At 48.0% G+C, this 16,925-nt stretch overlaps 1 protein-coding gene across 1 annotated transcript in view; it reads left to right on the top strand.

Annotated features, from left to right (window-relative positions):
- Positions 1-16,925, top strand: part of LOC140421449 (uncharacterized) — a 152,908-nt gene that overhangs the window by 64,993 nt on the left and 70,990 nt on the right. Inside the window, exons 6-7 of the mRNA XM_072506199.1 lie at positions 5,009-5,092; positions 12,735-13,304. Coding sequence (XP_072362300.1) covers positions 5,009-5,092; positions 12,735-13,304 — 654 coding nt within the window. The remainder of the gene's footprint in view (positions 1-5,008; positions 5,093-12,734; positions 13,305-16,925) is intronic.

Here is a 16,925-nt window from a genome sequence, read left to right as displayed (position 1 = left end):
CTCATAGAAACATAGAAAATAGGAGCAGGAGGAGGCTATTCACCCCTTCGAGCCTGGTCTGCCATTCATTATGATCATGGTTGATTATCCAACTCAATACCTTGTTCCCTCTTTCCCTCCATATCCTTTGATCCCATTCACCCAAAGTGCTACATCTAACTGCTTCTTGAAAACATACAATGTTTTGGCTTCAACTGCTTTCTGTGGTAGCAGATTCCACAGGCTCACCACTCTCTGGGTGACGAGATTTCTGCTCATCGCTGTCCTAATGGTCTACCCAGTATCCTCAGACTGTGATCCCTGGTTCTGGACACCCCACCATCAGTAACATCCTTCCTGCATCTACTCTGTCTAGTCCTGTTAGAATTTTATTGGTTTCTATGAGATTCCCCCTCATTTTTCTGAACTCCAGCGAATACAATCCTAACCGATTCAATCTCTCCTCATACGTCAGTCCCGCCATCCCAGGAATCAGTCTGGTAAACCTTATCTGCACTCTCTTTTTAGCAAGAATATCCTTCCTCAGATAAGGAGACCAAAACTGCATACAAGATTCCAGGTGTGGCCTCACCAAGGCCCTGTGTAATTGCAGCAAGACATCCCTGCTACTGTACTCAAATCCTCTTGCTATGAAGGCCAACATACCATTTGCCTTCTTTCCTGCCTGCTGTACCTGCATGCTTACCTTCAGTGACTTGTGTGCGAAGACACCCAGGTCTTGTTGCACATTCCCCTCTCCTAATTTATGGCCGTTCAGGTAATAGTCTGCCTTCCCATTTTTGCAGCTAAAATGGACAACCTCACATTTATCTAAATTGCATTGCATCTACCATTCATTTGCCCACTCATTCAACTTGTCCACATCACACTGAAGGATCGCTGCATCCTCCTCACAGCTCACCCTCCCACCCAGCTTTGTGTCACCTGCAAATTTGGAGATATTACATTTAGTTCCCTCATCTAAATCATTAATATATATTGTGAATAGCTGAGTTCCCAGCACTGATCCCTACAGTACCCCACTAGTTTATTCCTACTCTTTGTTTCCTGTCTGCCAACCGGTTTTCTATCTATCTCAATACACTACCCCCAATCCCATGCTCTTTAATTTTACATGCTTGTCTCTTATTTGGGACTTCATCAAAAGCCTTCTGAAAGTCCAAATTTACCACACCCACTGGCTCCCCTTCATCAACTCTACTAGTTACAACCTCAATGAATTCTAGTCGATTTGTCAAGCATTATTTCCCTTTCATAGATCTATGCTGACATGACAATTGGCCACTGTATGATTTGGGACCTAAGAGAGTTATCTTAAATCAACAAAAAGGGGTGGGAGACCAAAGAGTGGGGGAGGGTAGTTCGATGCCAATGGAAATTTCTTGTATATTGTACCCAATGCACATACCCTTGTCTACTGTACAGTGTATAAAATGAAAACTGCAATAAAAACACTTGTTAAAAAAAAAATAATTCTATGCTGATTTAGTCCAATCCTGCCAAATGCTCGGCTATAAAATCTTTGAGAATAGCTTCTAGAATTTTCCCCACTACTGACGTCAGGCTTACTGGTCCATAATTCCCTGTTTTCTCTCTATGGACCTTTTTGAATAGCGGGGTTACATTAGCTATCCTCCAATCTGTAGGATCTGTTCCAGAGTCTATAGAATCTTGGAAGACGATCCACTATTTCTAGAGCCACTTCCTAAAGTACTCTGGGATGTAGACTATCAGGCCCTGGGGATTTATTAGCCTTCAATCCCATCAATTTCCCCAATATCATTTTTCTATCAATACTGATCTCCTTCAGTTCCTCCCTCTCACTAAACCCTGTGTTCCCCAACATTTCTGGTATGTTATTTGTGTCCTCCTTTGTGAAGACAGAACCAAGATGCGTATTTAGTTGCTCAGCCATTTCTTTGTCCCCCCCCATTATAAATTCCCCTGTTTCTGATTGTAAGGGACTTACATTTGTCTTCGCCAATCCGTTTCTCTTCACATACCTATAGAAGTTTTTAAAGTCATAGACATAGAACATAGAACATATAGTGCAGAAGGAGGCCATTTGGCCCATCGGGTCTGCAATTAAGCCATTACTTCCACCCTATCCCTGTAACCCAATAACCCCTCCTAACCTTTTTTTGGTCACTAAGGGCAATTTATCATGGCCAGTCCACCTAACCTGCACATCTTTGGACTGTGGGAGGAAACCGGAGCACCCGGAGGAAACCCACGCAGACACGGGGAGAACGTGCAGACTCCGCATAGACAGTGACCCAGCGGGGAATCAAACCTGGGACCCTGGCACTGTGAAGCCACAGTGCTATCCACTTGTGCTACCGTGCTGCCCGCACGGTTCAGTTTTTATGTTCCCTGGGAGCTTACTCTCGAACTCTATTTTCCCCATCTTTATCAATCTCTTGGTCCTCCTTTGTTGAATTCTAAATGCTCCCAGTCCTCAGGTCTGTTGTTTTTCTTGGCCAATTTGTGTGCTTCCTACTTGGATCTAATACTATCTCTAACTTCCCTTGTAAACCATAGTTTGACCACCTTTCCTGTTTTACTTTTGCGGCAGATAGGAATAAACAAGTGTTGCAATTCACCCATCCGCTCCTTGAATGTTTGCCATTGTCTGTCTACTGTTATTCCTTTAAGATCGTTTCCCAATTCATCAGAGCCAACTTGCACTTCATATCATTGTAGTTTCCCTTATTTAAATTTGGGACCCTAGTCTCAGAATCAGCTACTTCACTCTCCATCTTGATGAAAAATTATATCATATTATGGTCGCTTATCCCTAAGGGGTCTCGCACAACTCGATTGCCAAAGTTTCCGTTCTCATTACTCAATGCCCAGTGTATGATGGCCTGTAGTCTAGTTGATTCCTCATCGTATTGATCCAGAAAACATCCAGTAAACACTCCAGTAATTTCTCCTCTAAGGTATTGTGACTAATTTGATTTGCCCAATCTATATGCAGATTAAAATCACCCATAATTACAGATGTTCCTTTATTGCTTATGTCTCTAATTTCCTGTTTAATGCTATTCCCAACATCACCACAGCAGTTTGGGGGTCTACATACAAAGCCCACTAACGTTTTTTTGCCCATTGGTGTTTCTCAGCTCTATCCATACACATTCCACATTGTTGGAGCTAATATCCTTCCTCCCTCATGCATTAATTTCCTCTTTAACCAGCAATGCAACTGCACCGCCTTTTCCTTTTTGCTTTTCCACCCAGCTGTCGGCCAGGCTGTGGCCTCCTGCTGATGATCTTCTGTCCCAGCTGTCGGCCAGGCTGTCAATGATCTAAATTAAAGCAAAAAATGATAACCAGATCCTGATGTTACGTTTGACAGCCCTCCATATCCCGAACCTTACCAGGTTCTTCTCTTCCCCCCCACTTTTCACCTTTTTTCTTTCCTGAAGCTACCTGAATTTTCTATGAGCACAAACTGTACCATGCAAAGGGAAAGGAAAAAATGCACTACATCCCACACCATAGATTACACACATATTTATGATCCTATTTTAAATGTTTGTGAAATTAGCAAATAGTTTATTGGATTACAACATGCAATGTAGGAAATAGTCAAATAATAGAAGGATACAGGGTCATATTGAATAGTGTAGTTGACTCAAAGGGCTTAATGGTCTCTTCCTGCATTATTTATTATGTTACCTCAGGCGGTGCCTTCCTGAATAACCTCAGCCGGTATGAGAATTGAACTCACGTTGTTGGCGTTGCTTCACATCACAAGCCAGTCGTGCAGCCATCTAAGCTAACTGACCCTCCTTATTTATTATATTCTTATTTGAATATCTGTAGATTACTAGACTGTTCCTATTGGTTGTACCAAGTAAATACAAGACTCACGCATCTTAATAATCTCTCACTGATTTTTATATATCATGTGACTCAAATAAAATCAGGAAAATAATTTTAAAGAAAGGATTATATTTACAGTGTGAAGAAAACAATGACACTTGTTCAGTCATCATATATTTGGATTTGGATTTATTGTCACACGTACCGAGGTACAGTGAAAAGTATTGTTTTGCGTACAGTCCAGGCAGGTCGTTCCATACATGAAAAGCATAGGATATACGATAAATGCACATTGTAAAGACAAAAACAAAGACACTGGTGAAGCATACGGGGCGAGATTCTCCCCTACCCGGCGGGGCAGGGGGTGCCAGCGGGACGGAGTGGCGTGGACTACGCCGGCATCGGGCCACCCCAAAGGTGTGGAGGAGGGGCTAGGCCTGCACCTTTAGGGGCTAGGCCATCCCCGGAGTGGTTGGCGCCCCGCCGGCTGGCGTGGAAGGCCTTTGGCGCCACGCCAGCCGGGGCCGAAGCGACTCCCCGCGAGTCCGCGCATTCGCGGGAGCGTCAGCGGCTGCTGACATCATCCCCGCGCATGCGCAGGGGGGTGTTCACCTTCACATCGGCCATGGCGGTGGCTCATGGTCGGCACGTAGGAAAAGAGTGCCCCCACGGCACAGGCCTGCCCGCGGATTGGTGGGCCCTGATCGCGGGCCAGACCACCGTGGGGGGCACCCCCAGGGGCCAGATCGCCCCGCGCCCACCCCACCCAGGGACCCAGAGACCGCACCGCCAGGTCCCGCCAGTAAGGGACCTGGTTCAATTTACGCCGGTGGGACTGGCATAGAAGCAGCGGGGCTTTGGTCCATCGTGGGCCGGAGAATCACCGGGGGAGTCCGCCGACCGGCGCGGCGGGGGGGGTCGGAGAATCCCGCCCACGGAGTGTGCTACACAGTAGAGAAGATGACTATGAGACCATAAGAGGATCATTCAGGAGTCTGGTCACAGTGGGGAAGAAGCTGTTTTTAATCTGTTAGTGCAGGTCTCAGACTTTTGTGTCTCCTGCCTGATGGAAGAGGTTTGAAGAGAGAATATATGTACTCTATGTAGGTATTGAAACAAACAGAAAACTCTGATTGACATGGTAAATGTATCTCATTTAAAAAAAATGTATTTTCAGGCACATAATGAAACCCATGTTGAAAGACCCGCAGAAAGAGAAACTGGAGCTGTGGAAGAGTACATGGGTGAAGGAAATAAAAAGGTAAGCAATGATTCCTGCTTGGTTCAAATGTAGTTTTGTTTTAGAAATTGTGGGCCAATTACCCTCTCTTCTTCTCTTGTTCAAGTACACATTGCCTATGAAGGGAACTGAGATGTTGTTAAAACAGAAATAAAACCAATTGTTATGAAAATATACATCCGAGATTCCACAACTGCAATGCAACCATGTGCCAAATAACAAAAATCAGTCTAAGTGGAGAGAGGCAAAAAATAGGCTCAATGAATAGGCATTTTGAGTCTCAAGTGTGAGGGTTAAAAACAGTGCTCAGTTCTTGACGATGGCCTGCTTGCCCTCCCAGCAGGTCCTGCCATCTCACTGAATCCTGTGGTTGTAATCAATGCCAGAAACAGGAGTGTACTGTAGTTTCAGGAGTGCACTGTACACTTGAGAGGCTGCCAGCAAATTCTATAAGCTCCCAATATTCTGCCTGGAAGGAAAAAGAAATATTACCTGCAGCAGGTCTCACCCTCCGGGTTGCCCTCAGGGCCCCTCAGACTCTCTGGTCCAAGAGGGTCTTTCCATTGTCAGCCTCACTGCCAGTTTGTTTTGTGGAGCTCCTGCATCTATGTGTTCCATGGATAGGCACAGTGGAGAGTGAAAATACTGAGCAGCGTAATGAAGGTGGAAATAGATTTCTCTACCTTAGTTTCCACTTTGCCAGGACTAGGAACCTGGGTGCGATTCTCAGGTTCTCACTTATCGAGGCCGGTAAATAGCGGGAGAGGCCAGAAATGAGAACTGCACCATTCCTGGCGGCGAAATCGGGATCTTGCTGCAAGAAACCAATTATCACCACTTAAGTCCTATTCCATACAATTGATGGGAACGACCTTATATCCAACGGCCTCCCATGATTCACCGGCCTCCCCAGCAAGTGCGCACGCTGTTGCCGATTAGTACTCCTTTTTAAGAACTTCTGCGGGGAGTCAAGGAGATGAGTAGCCATCTTTGCTCACAGACAAAGAGCCCTGGGACACTGAGCTTGCCGCCCCAGTGCTCGGCAGGGAATGGGGGACCCTCAGCAGAATGAGGTGGCGATTGCGTCCTCCAGAGGGGTGGAACACCATGTGAAGGAGGAGGGGGGATGATGTGTTAGGCAGGTTGGTTCGATGTGGACTGCACTCGATGCCGGGAAGTTAAAAACAGACGTCTAACACAGGAGAAGATCCAACACTGTTTTATTCAACTAGATGAACTGCTGTACATATTCAGCTGTGGGTCGACACTATACTGATCTGACTAGTGACCTTGTAGTAGCCTGACCAGACTTACTAGCTACCGCATGGTGTTTGTGCTTGCTAGCTCGTGGACTCTGACTGTCTCAGTAGCTAGGTCCCGAGAGAGCAGGAAACCTAGGGCCCTCTGGCTTTATACTGGTAGTGTCCTGTCTGGTGATTGGCTGTGCTGTGTTGTATGCTTACTGGTCATCCTATGTGTCAATCACTGCCTGTCTGCATCTCAATATATACATGAGTGGGTATTATGACATCTCCCCTTCCCTTTTTTTTTTGGAGTTAAATAAATACTGAGGTATGTGTATATATTATATATATATATATATATATGCCTGACTATATACAAACGGTGATTGAACAAACGTATATACATGGGAAGGTGTTGATAGTGCAGATACATGGCAAACTAAGCAATATTTACAAGAGTTAAGTCGATGGATTCAGTCACAAAATTTACAAAAGTTAAGTCTACAGATTCAGTCTTTGTGGCGGGCGACGAATTCTTATCGATCACCTCAGAGGTGGGATCGCACGTGGAGAGGTGGGATCGCTGCCATTGCGGTGGTCGCGTGGGCCGGCAGGATCGCTGGCAGATCGGTGGCCTCGTGGCAGGGTACGTCCGGAGGAAGCATGATAGCCGACGGAGCACTGCGGTCAGGTGGTGGGCGTGGAACTCTTCGCAAAGCCCGTCTGTTGCGCCGTAGCAGGGAGCCATCAGCCATGCGAACAATGAAAGATCTCGGGGCAACTTGTTTGACAACAACAGCTGTGGCTGACCAATCACCCTCAGGCAACTGGACGCGAACATGTTCGGCTGGAGCCAACTCAGGTAAATCCGTGGCATGGGCATCATATGTGGCCTTCTGTTGGGCCCGGGACTGCTGCACTTTTTGTAGTACCGTGAGGTGATCAAGGTTTGGAATATGAATGGCTGGAACTGTGGTCCTCAGAGTGCGATTCATGAGCACCTGCGCTGGAGACAACCCAGTGGACAGTGGGGTTGCCCTGTATGCCAGCATTGCCAGGTTGAAGTTGGAGCCTGAGTCTGCAGCTTTGCACAGCAACCGCTTGACAATATGGACCCCTTTCTCGGCCTTCCCGTTTGATTGCGGGTAGTGGGGACTGGAGGTAACGTGATGGAAGTTGTAGGACTGTGCAAAATCAGACCATTCTTGGCTGTAAAAGCATGGACCGTTGTCACTCATTACCATGATCTGTATCCCGTGCCTGACGAACATTTCTTTGCAGGCTTTGATGACCGCCTACGACGTGAGGTCGGACAGTTTCACCACTTCTGGGTAACTGGAGAAGTAGTCGACCAGGAGTACGTAGTCACACCCTTTGGCGTGAAAAAAATCTACACCTACTTTGGACCACGGAGAGGTCACGATCTCATGCTGTTGCAGTGTTTCCTTGGGTTGGGCCGGTTGAAACTTCTGACAGGTGGGGCAGTTGAGGACCGTGTTGTCAATATCTTGGTTAATGCCCGGCCAGTAAACCGCCTCCCGAGCTCTGCGTCGGCATTTCTCGACTCCAAGGTGACCCTCATGGAGTTGACCCAGCACCATAGCCTGCATGCTTTGAGGAATAACTGTCGAGTTTCAGAAGGATTCCCTCCACGACCGTCAGCTCGTCTTTAACATTGAAGAATTGGGGACATTGTCCCTTCTGCCAGGCATGGGTAAGGTGCTGCATCACACGCTGCAGTAAAGGATCCTTGGCCGTTTCCTCACGAATTTGGGCCACCCATTCGTCAGAGGCTGGGAGGTTGGTGGCACACAATTGCACTTGCGCTTCTATGTGGCAGATGAAGTCACCTTGTTCACATGGTGTGGTGATGGACCGGGAGTGGGCATCTGCAATGATCAGCTCTTTGCCTGGCATGTAGACAAGTTCGAAGTCATAGCGGCGGAGTCGAAGAAGAATTTGCTGTAACAGAGGTGTCACATCATTTAAATCCTTCTGGATTATGTGGACTAGAGGCCTGTGGTCCGTTTCCACGGTGAATTTCGGCAGGCCGTAAATGTAGTCATGAAACTTGACTATTCCTGTCAGGAGACCCAGACACTCCTTCTCAAGATGTGGTCGCTGAGAAACTTCATATCAGATTGACCAAATGAGCACTTGGCCCTGTTGAGCTGGAGACCATGTTCATGAATTCGCTGGAAGACCTGCTTGAGGCGAACGATGTGTTCCTGGGGTGTTGTCCACGTATACTCGTACCCCCTTGATGCCCTTCATCATCTGCTCCATGATGCGATGAAACATTTCTGAGGCAGATATGATACCGAAAGGCATGCGGTTGTAACAGTAGCAGCCGAACGGGGTGTTGAACGTACACAGCTTGCGAATGGATACGTCCAGCTGTATTTGCCAAAAACCCCGGGAGGCGTCCAGCTTAGTGAAGAATTTGGCATGAGCCATCTCACTGGTTAACTCTTCACGCTTCGGGATCGGGTAGTGCTCCCGCATGAGGTTGCGGTTTAGATCCTTGGGATCAATGCAAATGCGGAGCTCCACTGATGGCTTCTTTACACATACCATGGAGCTGACCCAGTCTGTTGACTCTGTGACCTTTGAGACGATGCCCTGGTCTTGGAGGTCCTGTAGTTGCTTTTTCAGACGATCCTTGAGGGGCGCCGGCACCCGGCGTGGTGCATGGATTACAGGGGTGGCGTTCGGCTTGAGCAGTATTTTGTATCGGTACGGGAGCGTGTCCATTCCATCGAATACACTGTGGTACTGCGTGATAATGTCGTCTATGTCGGCTTGCAAATTTCCATCGGGCGAGGCCGTCGCCGGTGACGATGACATGGTGTGGACTCGCTGAACCAGGTTCAGGAGCTTGCAGGCGCGAGCACCGAGCAGGGACGCCCTGTCAGGCCTGACGATTTCAAATCGTAACGTTGCCTTGATCGCCTTGTTGGATACCCCTAGTTGACACGAGCCACTGGCAGCTATGGCATTGCCATTGTAGTCAAGGAGCTGGCAGGCCGGTGGAAGAATGCAGGCCGGATGGTGTTGAGGTCGGATTGTGAGATGAGGTTCACAGACGCGCCGGTGTCCAGTTTAAATTGGATGCGAGCCTTGTTAACTGTGATGACAGCACACCACCCGTCGTCGGGATCCACACTGAGGATCGAGAGGTGTTGTGCAGGTGTGGTGGAGGCCAGATCATGTGTGGTTATGATGCCCACCTGATATGGAGACTTGAGGCAGTCAGCATCAGGGTCCGTTGGGCTGTCGGGATCAGAATCTGGCATGCCTTGTTGTATTGAGCGGATACTTCTGCGCCGCAGCTGGGATTGCTGGCTGCTGAGCAGTGGAGCGGATCTGCAGAGGGCTGCATAGTGGCCAAACTTGCCACACTGGAGACATCGGCGTCCTCTTGCCAGATATTGCCGCTTTAAGTGGGCGAAGCTACAATTCGGACACGTCACGATGCTGACGTCAGCGCGATCCGTGCGCCATCGCGCATGCGCAGTGCGATCGGCCGAGGTACGCACCTGCGCAGTCGGGTTTTCGGTCTCGTCGTCCACTCGGTGCGCAGGGATCCGAGAAAAGCGCGCAAAACGGCCACTCTCCTCGATGCTCAATCCCTGCATCTGTGCAATGGCCTGCACCCTTTCTGCCTCGTGGGAGGCCAGCTATGCAGTTTCTGCCGCCCTGATGTGGGAGTAACGATTCTTGGCATGCTCATGGACAACGCACGTCTCAATAGCGACAGAGAGGGTCAACTGTTTGATTTTAAGGCGCTGCTGCCGCAGGGAGTCGGAGTGGACCCCAAAAACGATCTGATCCCGGATCATGGAATCAGCCGTCAATTCATAGTTACATGACTGCGCTAGGATGCGGAGATGGGTCAAGAAGGACTGAAAAGGTTCATCCTTACCCTGAAGCCTCTGCTGGAAGCCATTCAAAGCTCTCATTCACCTCAATGTCGCAGTGGCTGTCGAACTTCAGCAAGACTGTTTTGAATTTTGTTTTGTCTTCGCCATCGGCGAATGTAAGCGAATTGTAGATATGGATGGCGTGGTCCCCCGCAGTGGAGAGAAATAGCTTGATCTTCCTGGCATCCAATGCTGCCTCGAGGTCGGAGGCCTCGATGTACAAGAGGAACTTTTGCTTGAAGATTTTCCAGTTGGCGCTGAGGTTGCCGGAGACGCGGAGTTGCGGAGGAGGTTGGATGTTTTCCATTTCGCTGGATGGCTGCTTGCTGGTCGATGCTGATTCACTCGAGGTACGTCCGTCAAGATCAATATCACTCTGGTACCATGATGTGTTAGGCAGGTTGGTTCAATGTGGACTGCACTCGATGCAGGGAAGTTAGAAACAGACATCTAACACAGGAGAAGATCCAACACTGTTTTATTCAACTAGATGAACTGCTGTACATATTCAGCTGTGGGTCGACACTATGCTGATCTGACTAGTGACCTTGTAGTAGCCTGACCAGACTTACTAGCTACCGCATGGTGTTTGTGCTTGCCTGCTCGTGGATTCTGACTGTCTCAGTAGCTGGGTCCCGAGAGAGCGGGAAACCTAGTGCCCTCTGGCTTTATAGTGATAGTGTCCTGTCTAGTGATTGGCTGTGCTGTGTTGTATGCTCACTGGTCATCCTATGTGTCAATCACTGCCTGTCTGCATCTCATTATATACATAAGTGGATATTTTGACAGGGGGAGGCGCTGGCGGGGGGGGGTTGCTAAGGCAACCTTAGCCCCTCCCTGTCTGCCCCACCGAACACCGATAACCCCCACCGACGTCTGAGGCCTCAGGCCATGCGGCTGAAGGCTATTGCTAATAGGGAATTGGCATTTGTGGTTAAGGGAACACTTCACACAACCCAAGTGGATTCCCGTGGGTGGACGGGCCATGTAGCATGTGGGAGTCATTTCCTAGCATCCCAATCACAACTTGATGCATGGACACTGTGCTTGAACACTGCGGGAGGCAACACCACAAACGCAGCAGCCGCCATCCAAACACCTAGGGCTTGGGACACAGTTCCGGGGAAATGTCCACAGCTGGAGGGTGGGTGAGTGCTACAGGGAGGAGAGGATGCCTAGAGAGATTGGCCAAGGGTTTGGCGGTCGGTATGTTTAGCGGAAGAAAGTGACAGAGGCGTCATACTGGTTGTGATCAAGTGTTTTTAATGTGCCACAGGTGTCATACAGTTCACCATTCCCGATGTTGCCGCCCCACTCTCCCCACCACCCCCTCACCCTCCCCCCTTCACCCCCTACCAACCCGCCCCCCCCCCCCCCACCTATTCCCCCTCCTCTGGTGCCCTCAGTGATCCCCTCCTCTGGTGCCCTCAGTGATCCTCAACGTGCCTAACCTTCCCAGCTCTAACGCTACATCTCCCCAGAATGCAAATTTGAGGTGTAGGCAGCCAGCTACTTACCTCGTCCCGTAGCCTTCGATGCCCCTGACGGGCATCCTCTGGGGGCTCTGAGGCTGGAGGGCCCGATGCGCTTGTCGATGGCACATGCTCATCCATGCCGCCCTGTCCCATGTGTTGACCTCGAGACACGGCCTCTTCAGAGGGATGGAACTCGGGGGAGCTGGTGGCCAATATCCCCAGTCCATGGGACGGGTCAGGGTTGGCACCCAGCGCCCCCTCCTCTTGCTCAATGTCCATTGGGCCCCAGTGTTCACCTCAGGATGGAGGGGCAGCTGGTTTGAGTCCCGGCTGCCCCTGCATCATCTGACTCTGCCAGTCCTGGCAGCTCCCCAATGTCTGCATCATGTTGGGGGAGGTTGAAGGGAGAGGGGGATTGAAGGGAAAGGGGGGTGAAGGGAGGGTTGGGGACCTCATGGAGAGTTGGGGGGGGTGGATGCTCGTGTGGGGGCAGAAAGGTCTCTGGGGAGGGTGTGGCGGCAATCTTCTTACGACATTGGAGGCCAGTCCTCCTGGTCACACTTGGTGGCAATGCCTGCCCTGTGGCTCACCCTGTGGGATCCTCAGGGGAACAGGACATCCCTCCTGGCCTCCACCACATTGAGGAACTTCCCCAGGTCTCCATCGATGAATCGTGGGGCCGGTCTTCTCGGCGCCATGGCTACGAGTTGAATGGGGTTTGCTGTGCAAGTGCTGTTTAAATGCTGCGAATCAGCTGGCGAGCCTTCATTTGCAGCGAGAAGACCGTGGGGCCTCGTTAATTGGACCAATAAATGTTGAATAGCGTTGCTGGCCTCGGGTTGAGCGCCGGGAAGCTCACGGCAATTCCCGCTCGCTACCACACTTAGAGATCTTTGCGGAGAATCGCGCCCTAAATATTTCCGAGGCATAACAAAGAGGGTAATTGCTCCTCTTGTATTTGTGTTGGTTGTATTGGTTGCAAGTTGTTTTATAACATTTTTCCTGTAATAATTTAACCTAGGGCTCACAAACACAGACCTGCCTTCCTCCTATATGCATTGGCCGGAATGCCTGTTCCAGATTCGTGGAGAAAAATCTCAGAAATTCATTACCTCGGGCAGCTGAGTTTGAAGATCAGCATAATCAGAAAGTGATTTTACCTCACTTGGCGAAAGGAACAGCTAAAACTCTGACAACTACTAAAGCTGTTACAAACTTGGACAAAAGCAAAGCAGCTGACGATCGCTTTAAAAACATTCGATCTTGGCCCAACACCCTTTTTGGATCGGTGAACATTTCAAGAGAAAGTAGAGTCGAAAAACAACAATATAAACTGGACAAAATGAATGAATTTGAACTTCTGTCTCCAAAGACACCCATGGAGCCAAATCCTTTCGAAGCTGAGAAAATTCCTGAATGTCCAAACTGTAAAAAGGAAAGAAAGATAAGGGATGAGTATGACAAGTTCATCCTACAGTCAAAGAGAGACAAAGACTCTTTACAGCAGAGAATTATGGAACTCGAGATTGAACTGAAGAAATATAAAGGTGAAGGTAAAGAACTGGCACCTGCTGCAGAAGAAGTAATCAGGGTAAAATACATTTATTTTCCTTCACTCGACTGAAGTCCTGTTTCTCAACTTCTTTTTTTCTCCCTTTCTCTAAGGAAGGAGGTGGCTGTTCTTGTAATATGGTTCAATGGGTGCCAACATACTTATCTCAGGGGTTACTACATGTCTTGGCACCTTATCTGTGGGCAGCATTATAGAAAGCCTGTTTTCTCTGATATTGTGTAAATTGCAAGGGGGTGATGAAAAGAGCTGGATAGATTGTTCAGCCTTTTCTAATACCAAACTTTTTAAAGGTTCTTTTTCTATAGCATTACAACAACCTGATTTATTTAGTGCTTTCAAAGCATAAAATTATCCCAAGGTACATCGCAGAAACAGAAGGAAAAAATAGATGCTGAACCCAAAAGAGCGATATTTGACAAGATAACGAAAGACTTGATCAAAGAGATGCTTTTTAAAGAGGAACATAAGGGAGGAGAGGAATGTGCCGAGGCAGAAGAATTTAGGGATGGAATTTCAGAGTGCGGGACTTCGATATAGGGTGACCAAACATCCCTGTGTGGCTGAGACCATCCGGGTTTTTCACTAAATGTCCGGATATCCTAACAGTTTTCTCCAGATTATTTGAATGTCAGGGTTTTCTGTTACATTGAATCCCATCCCCTTAACCCATCCCTCGCGTTCAAATAGAGAGGATTTCAGTGTCTAATTATCCAGATTTTATCTTCCAAGTCTTTGAAAATGCCAGCACTGTGAAGTGTGAGATGGATATAAATAAGTGATCCTGTTCCTTATGCTTTTTCTCACTTTGCTGCTCAGTAGAAGTGAGAACTGTTAAATGCCAGGGAGCTCAGACCACATTGACATTAATCACTTGAGGATCTGTGCTAAATACAGGGGTAATCCTACAACTCATGTTATGTTCTGTGATGTGGCCATTGTAAAGATGCACACAGAACATCTAGTTCTTTACAAGTAAGATAGTTTATTGACACAATGAACACGTGGAAAGATAACTAACGAACTATAATACAAACGGTAGTGAATAAGTGAATTCTCCTGGAGCTACTTCTAATGCGACTGCCCTCCAGTATGACTTACTACCAACTGCTGATCTGTGGAGTCACATGGTGGATCTCTATCGCCACCTGCTGGTCAGAGGTCGTACAGCTAACTATATACATTAATAGATAACTATATACATTACTGAGCATATGCATATGACCATATCCCCCTTCCTTTGGAAGTGTTAACATTTACAAATGTAACTATGCTTCACCAAACACGATATGCATAAACATTTCAAACATGTAACTGTACACAGTTCACTACAAGTTCAGTCTGTCAGGTTTATGACGTAATCTGGTTGATTTCCTGAGCAATGGCTGAACAGGTGATTGTGTTCCTCCATTTCTTGTTGGTGTTCCTGCTTGTTCTCTATTTATTACCGCGGATGCTTCTCTGAGTGCTGACTCTGATAGGTGGTCTGTATCCTCTTCAAGTGTTTTGGGATTACATACTAATTCTTCTGTTGGACTCAAAACGAAGGGACGATGAACTTTCAACAGCGCTCTTCGGTTTCTTCGCAAGACTGAGCCATCCTCAGCGATGACGAGAAACGAATGTGGACCTGCCAGTTGCAGTACCGTTGCAAGCCTTGGCCATCTGTATCCATTGACACCCTCCAGTCTAATAGTGTCACCTGGATGCAGTGGCTGGAGCTTCCTGGCGGATCTATCGTGGAACCCTCTCTGCCTCCTTTTTTGAAGAAGCAGTTTCTGCTCCAGTCCTCGATCCACAGTGTGAGTTGCAATGGAAGGCAGGGCCGTCCGTAGCTGCCTATTCATCAGCAGCTGTACTGGTGACAGCCCATTGATGAGTGGTGCCGAAGGATAGCTCAAAAGTGCCAGATACATGTCTTCCTGGCTGTCAATGGCTTGTATTAGCAGCTGTTTAACAATGTGCTTGCCCTTTCCTGCCTTCCTGTTTGACTGAGGATATAAAGGACTCGAAGTAATGTGCTTAAAGTCATAATGACGGGCAAACTCAGTCCACTCATAGTTTTTGAGGCAGGGACCATTGTCAGTCATAACAGTGTTTGGTATGCCATGCCAGGCAAAAATCTCTTTAATGTGTTGAATAGCACACCGAGCAGTCGAGTTCGGTAACTGTGCTGCCTCCGGGTAATTAGAGAAGTAATCGATGATCAAAAGGTATTTGTTTCCATTGAAGTGATAAAGATCCATGCCCACTTTCTGCCAAGGAGTTGTGATGATTTCATCCTGTGCATCGGCTCTTTGTTCTGCTTGCACTGGAACTTCTGACACATGTCCCTACTGTCAACCATGACTGCAATGCCTTGTGTGATGCCTGGCCAATAAACTGTATGCCTGGCCCTGCGCTTGCAATTCTCAATGCCCAGGTGCCCTTCATGGAGCTTCTTGAGCATGAGTGGCCTCAAGGAATGCGGAATCGCAATCCTGTGCTGTCACAGTAGAAATCCATTCGCCTCACTCAACTCTGCCCTGACATTGTAGTAACCCGAGCTGGAACCCTTAGACCATCCCTCGTGGAGATATTTGATTACTTTTTGTAGGACTGTGTCCTTCCTTGGCTGTTTCTTCCTTCATTAGATGCGACTTATCATTGGAGACTCGAAGAGACGCAGTGATGAGATCAACATGGACTTGCACTTCCTCATCATTTTGATGGCCGTGGCGCGTGAAAGCGTGTCAGTGACAATGAGATGCTTGCCTGGCATGTAGATTAGATCAAAATCGTAGTGTCGGAGCTTCATGATCATGCGCTGGATCCTCGGGGACATCTTGCTTCAAATTCTTCTGTATAATGGAGACGAGTGGCCTGTGGCCAGTCTCCACAAGAAACGTCGGAAGACCATGCACATCATCATGGAACTTGGTCACACCATTGATTAACCCAAGACATTCTTTTTCAATTTGCGCATACCTGCGTTCCGTCTCTGACATTGCTCTGGATGCGTATGCCACAGGCAGCCAGTTGTCGCCTGCACCTCGCTGCTGTAAAACCATTCCCTGGTCATCCTTAGACACATCGGTTGAAATTTTGGTCTTTCTTGCAGGGATTTGGATTTGGATTTGTTTATTGTCACGTGCACCGAGGTACAGTGAAAAGTATTTTTCTGCGAGCAGCTCAACAGATCATTAAGTACATGGAAAGAAAAGGGAATAAAAGAAAATACATAATAGGGCAACACAAGGTATACAATGTGACTACATAAGCACTGGCATCGGATGAAGCATACAGGGGTGTAGTGTTAATGAGGTCAGTCCATAAGAGGGTCATTTAGGAATCTGGTAACAGCAGGGAAGAAGCTGTTTTTGGGTCTGTTCGTGCGTGCTTTCAGACTTCTGTATCTCCTGCCCGATGGAAGAAGTTGGAAGAATGAGTAAACCGGGTGGGAGGGGTCTTTGATTATGCTGCCCGCTTTCCCCAGGCAGCGGGAGGTGTAGATGGAGTCAATGGATTGGAGGCAGGTTTGTGTGATGGACTGGGCTGTGTTCACGACTCTCTGAAGTTTCTTGCGGTCCTGGGCCGAGCAGTTCCCATACCAGGCTGTGATGCAGCCAGATAGGATGCTTTCTATGGTGCATCTGTAAAAGT

This window comes from Scyliorhinus torazame, chromosome 1, assembly GCF_047496885.1.
Source record: "Scyliorhinus torazame isolate Kashiwa2021f chromosome 1, sScyTor2.1, whole genome shotgun sequence".
In the NCBI taxonomy this organism is placed as follows: Eukaryota; Metazoa; Chordata; class Chondrichthyes; order Carcharhiniformes; family Scyliorhinidae; genus Scyliorhinus; species Scyliorhinus torazame.
This window is presented reverse-complemented; position numbering and strand designations above follow the sequence as displayed.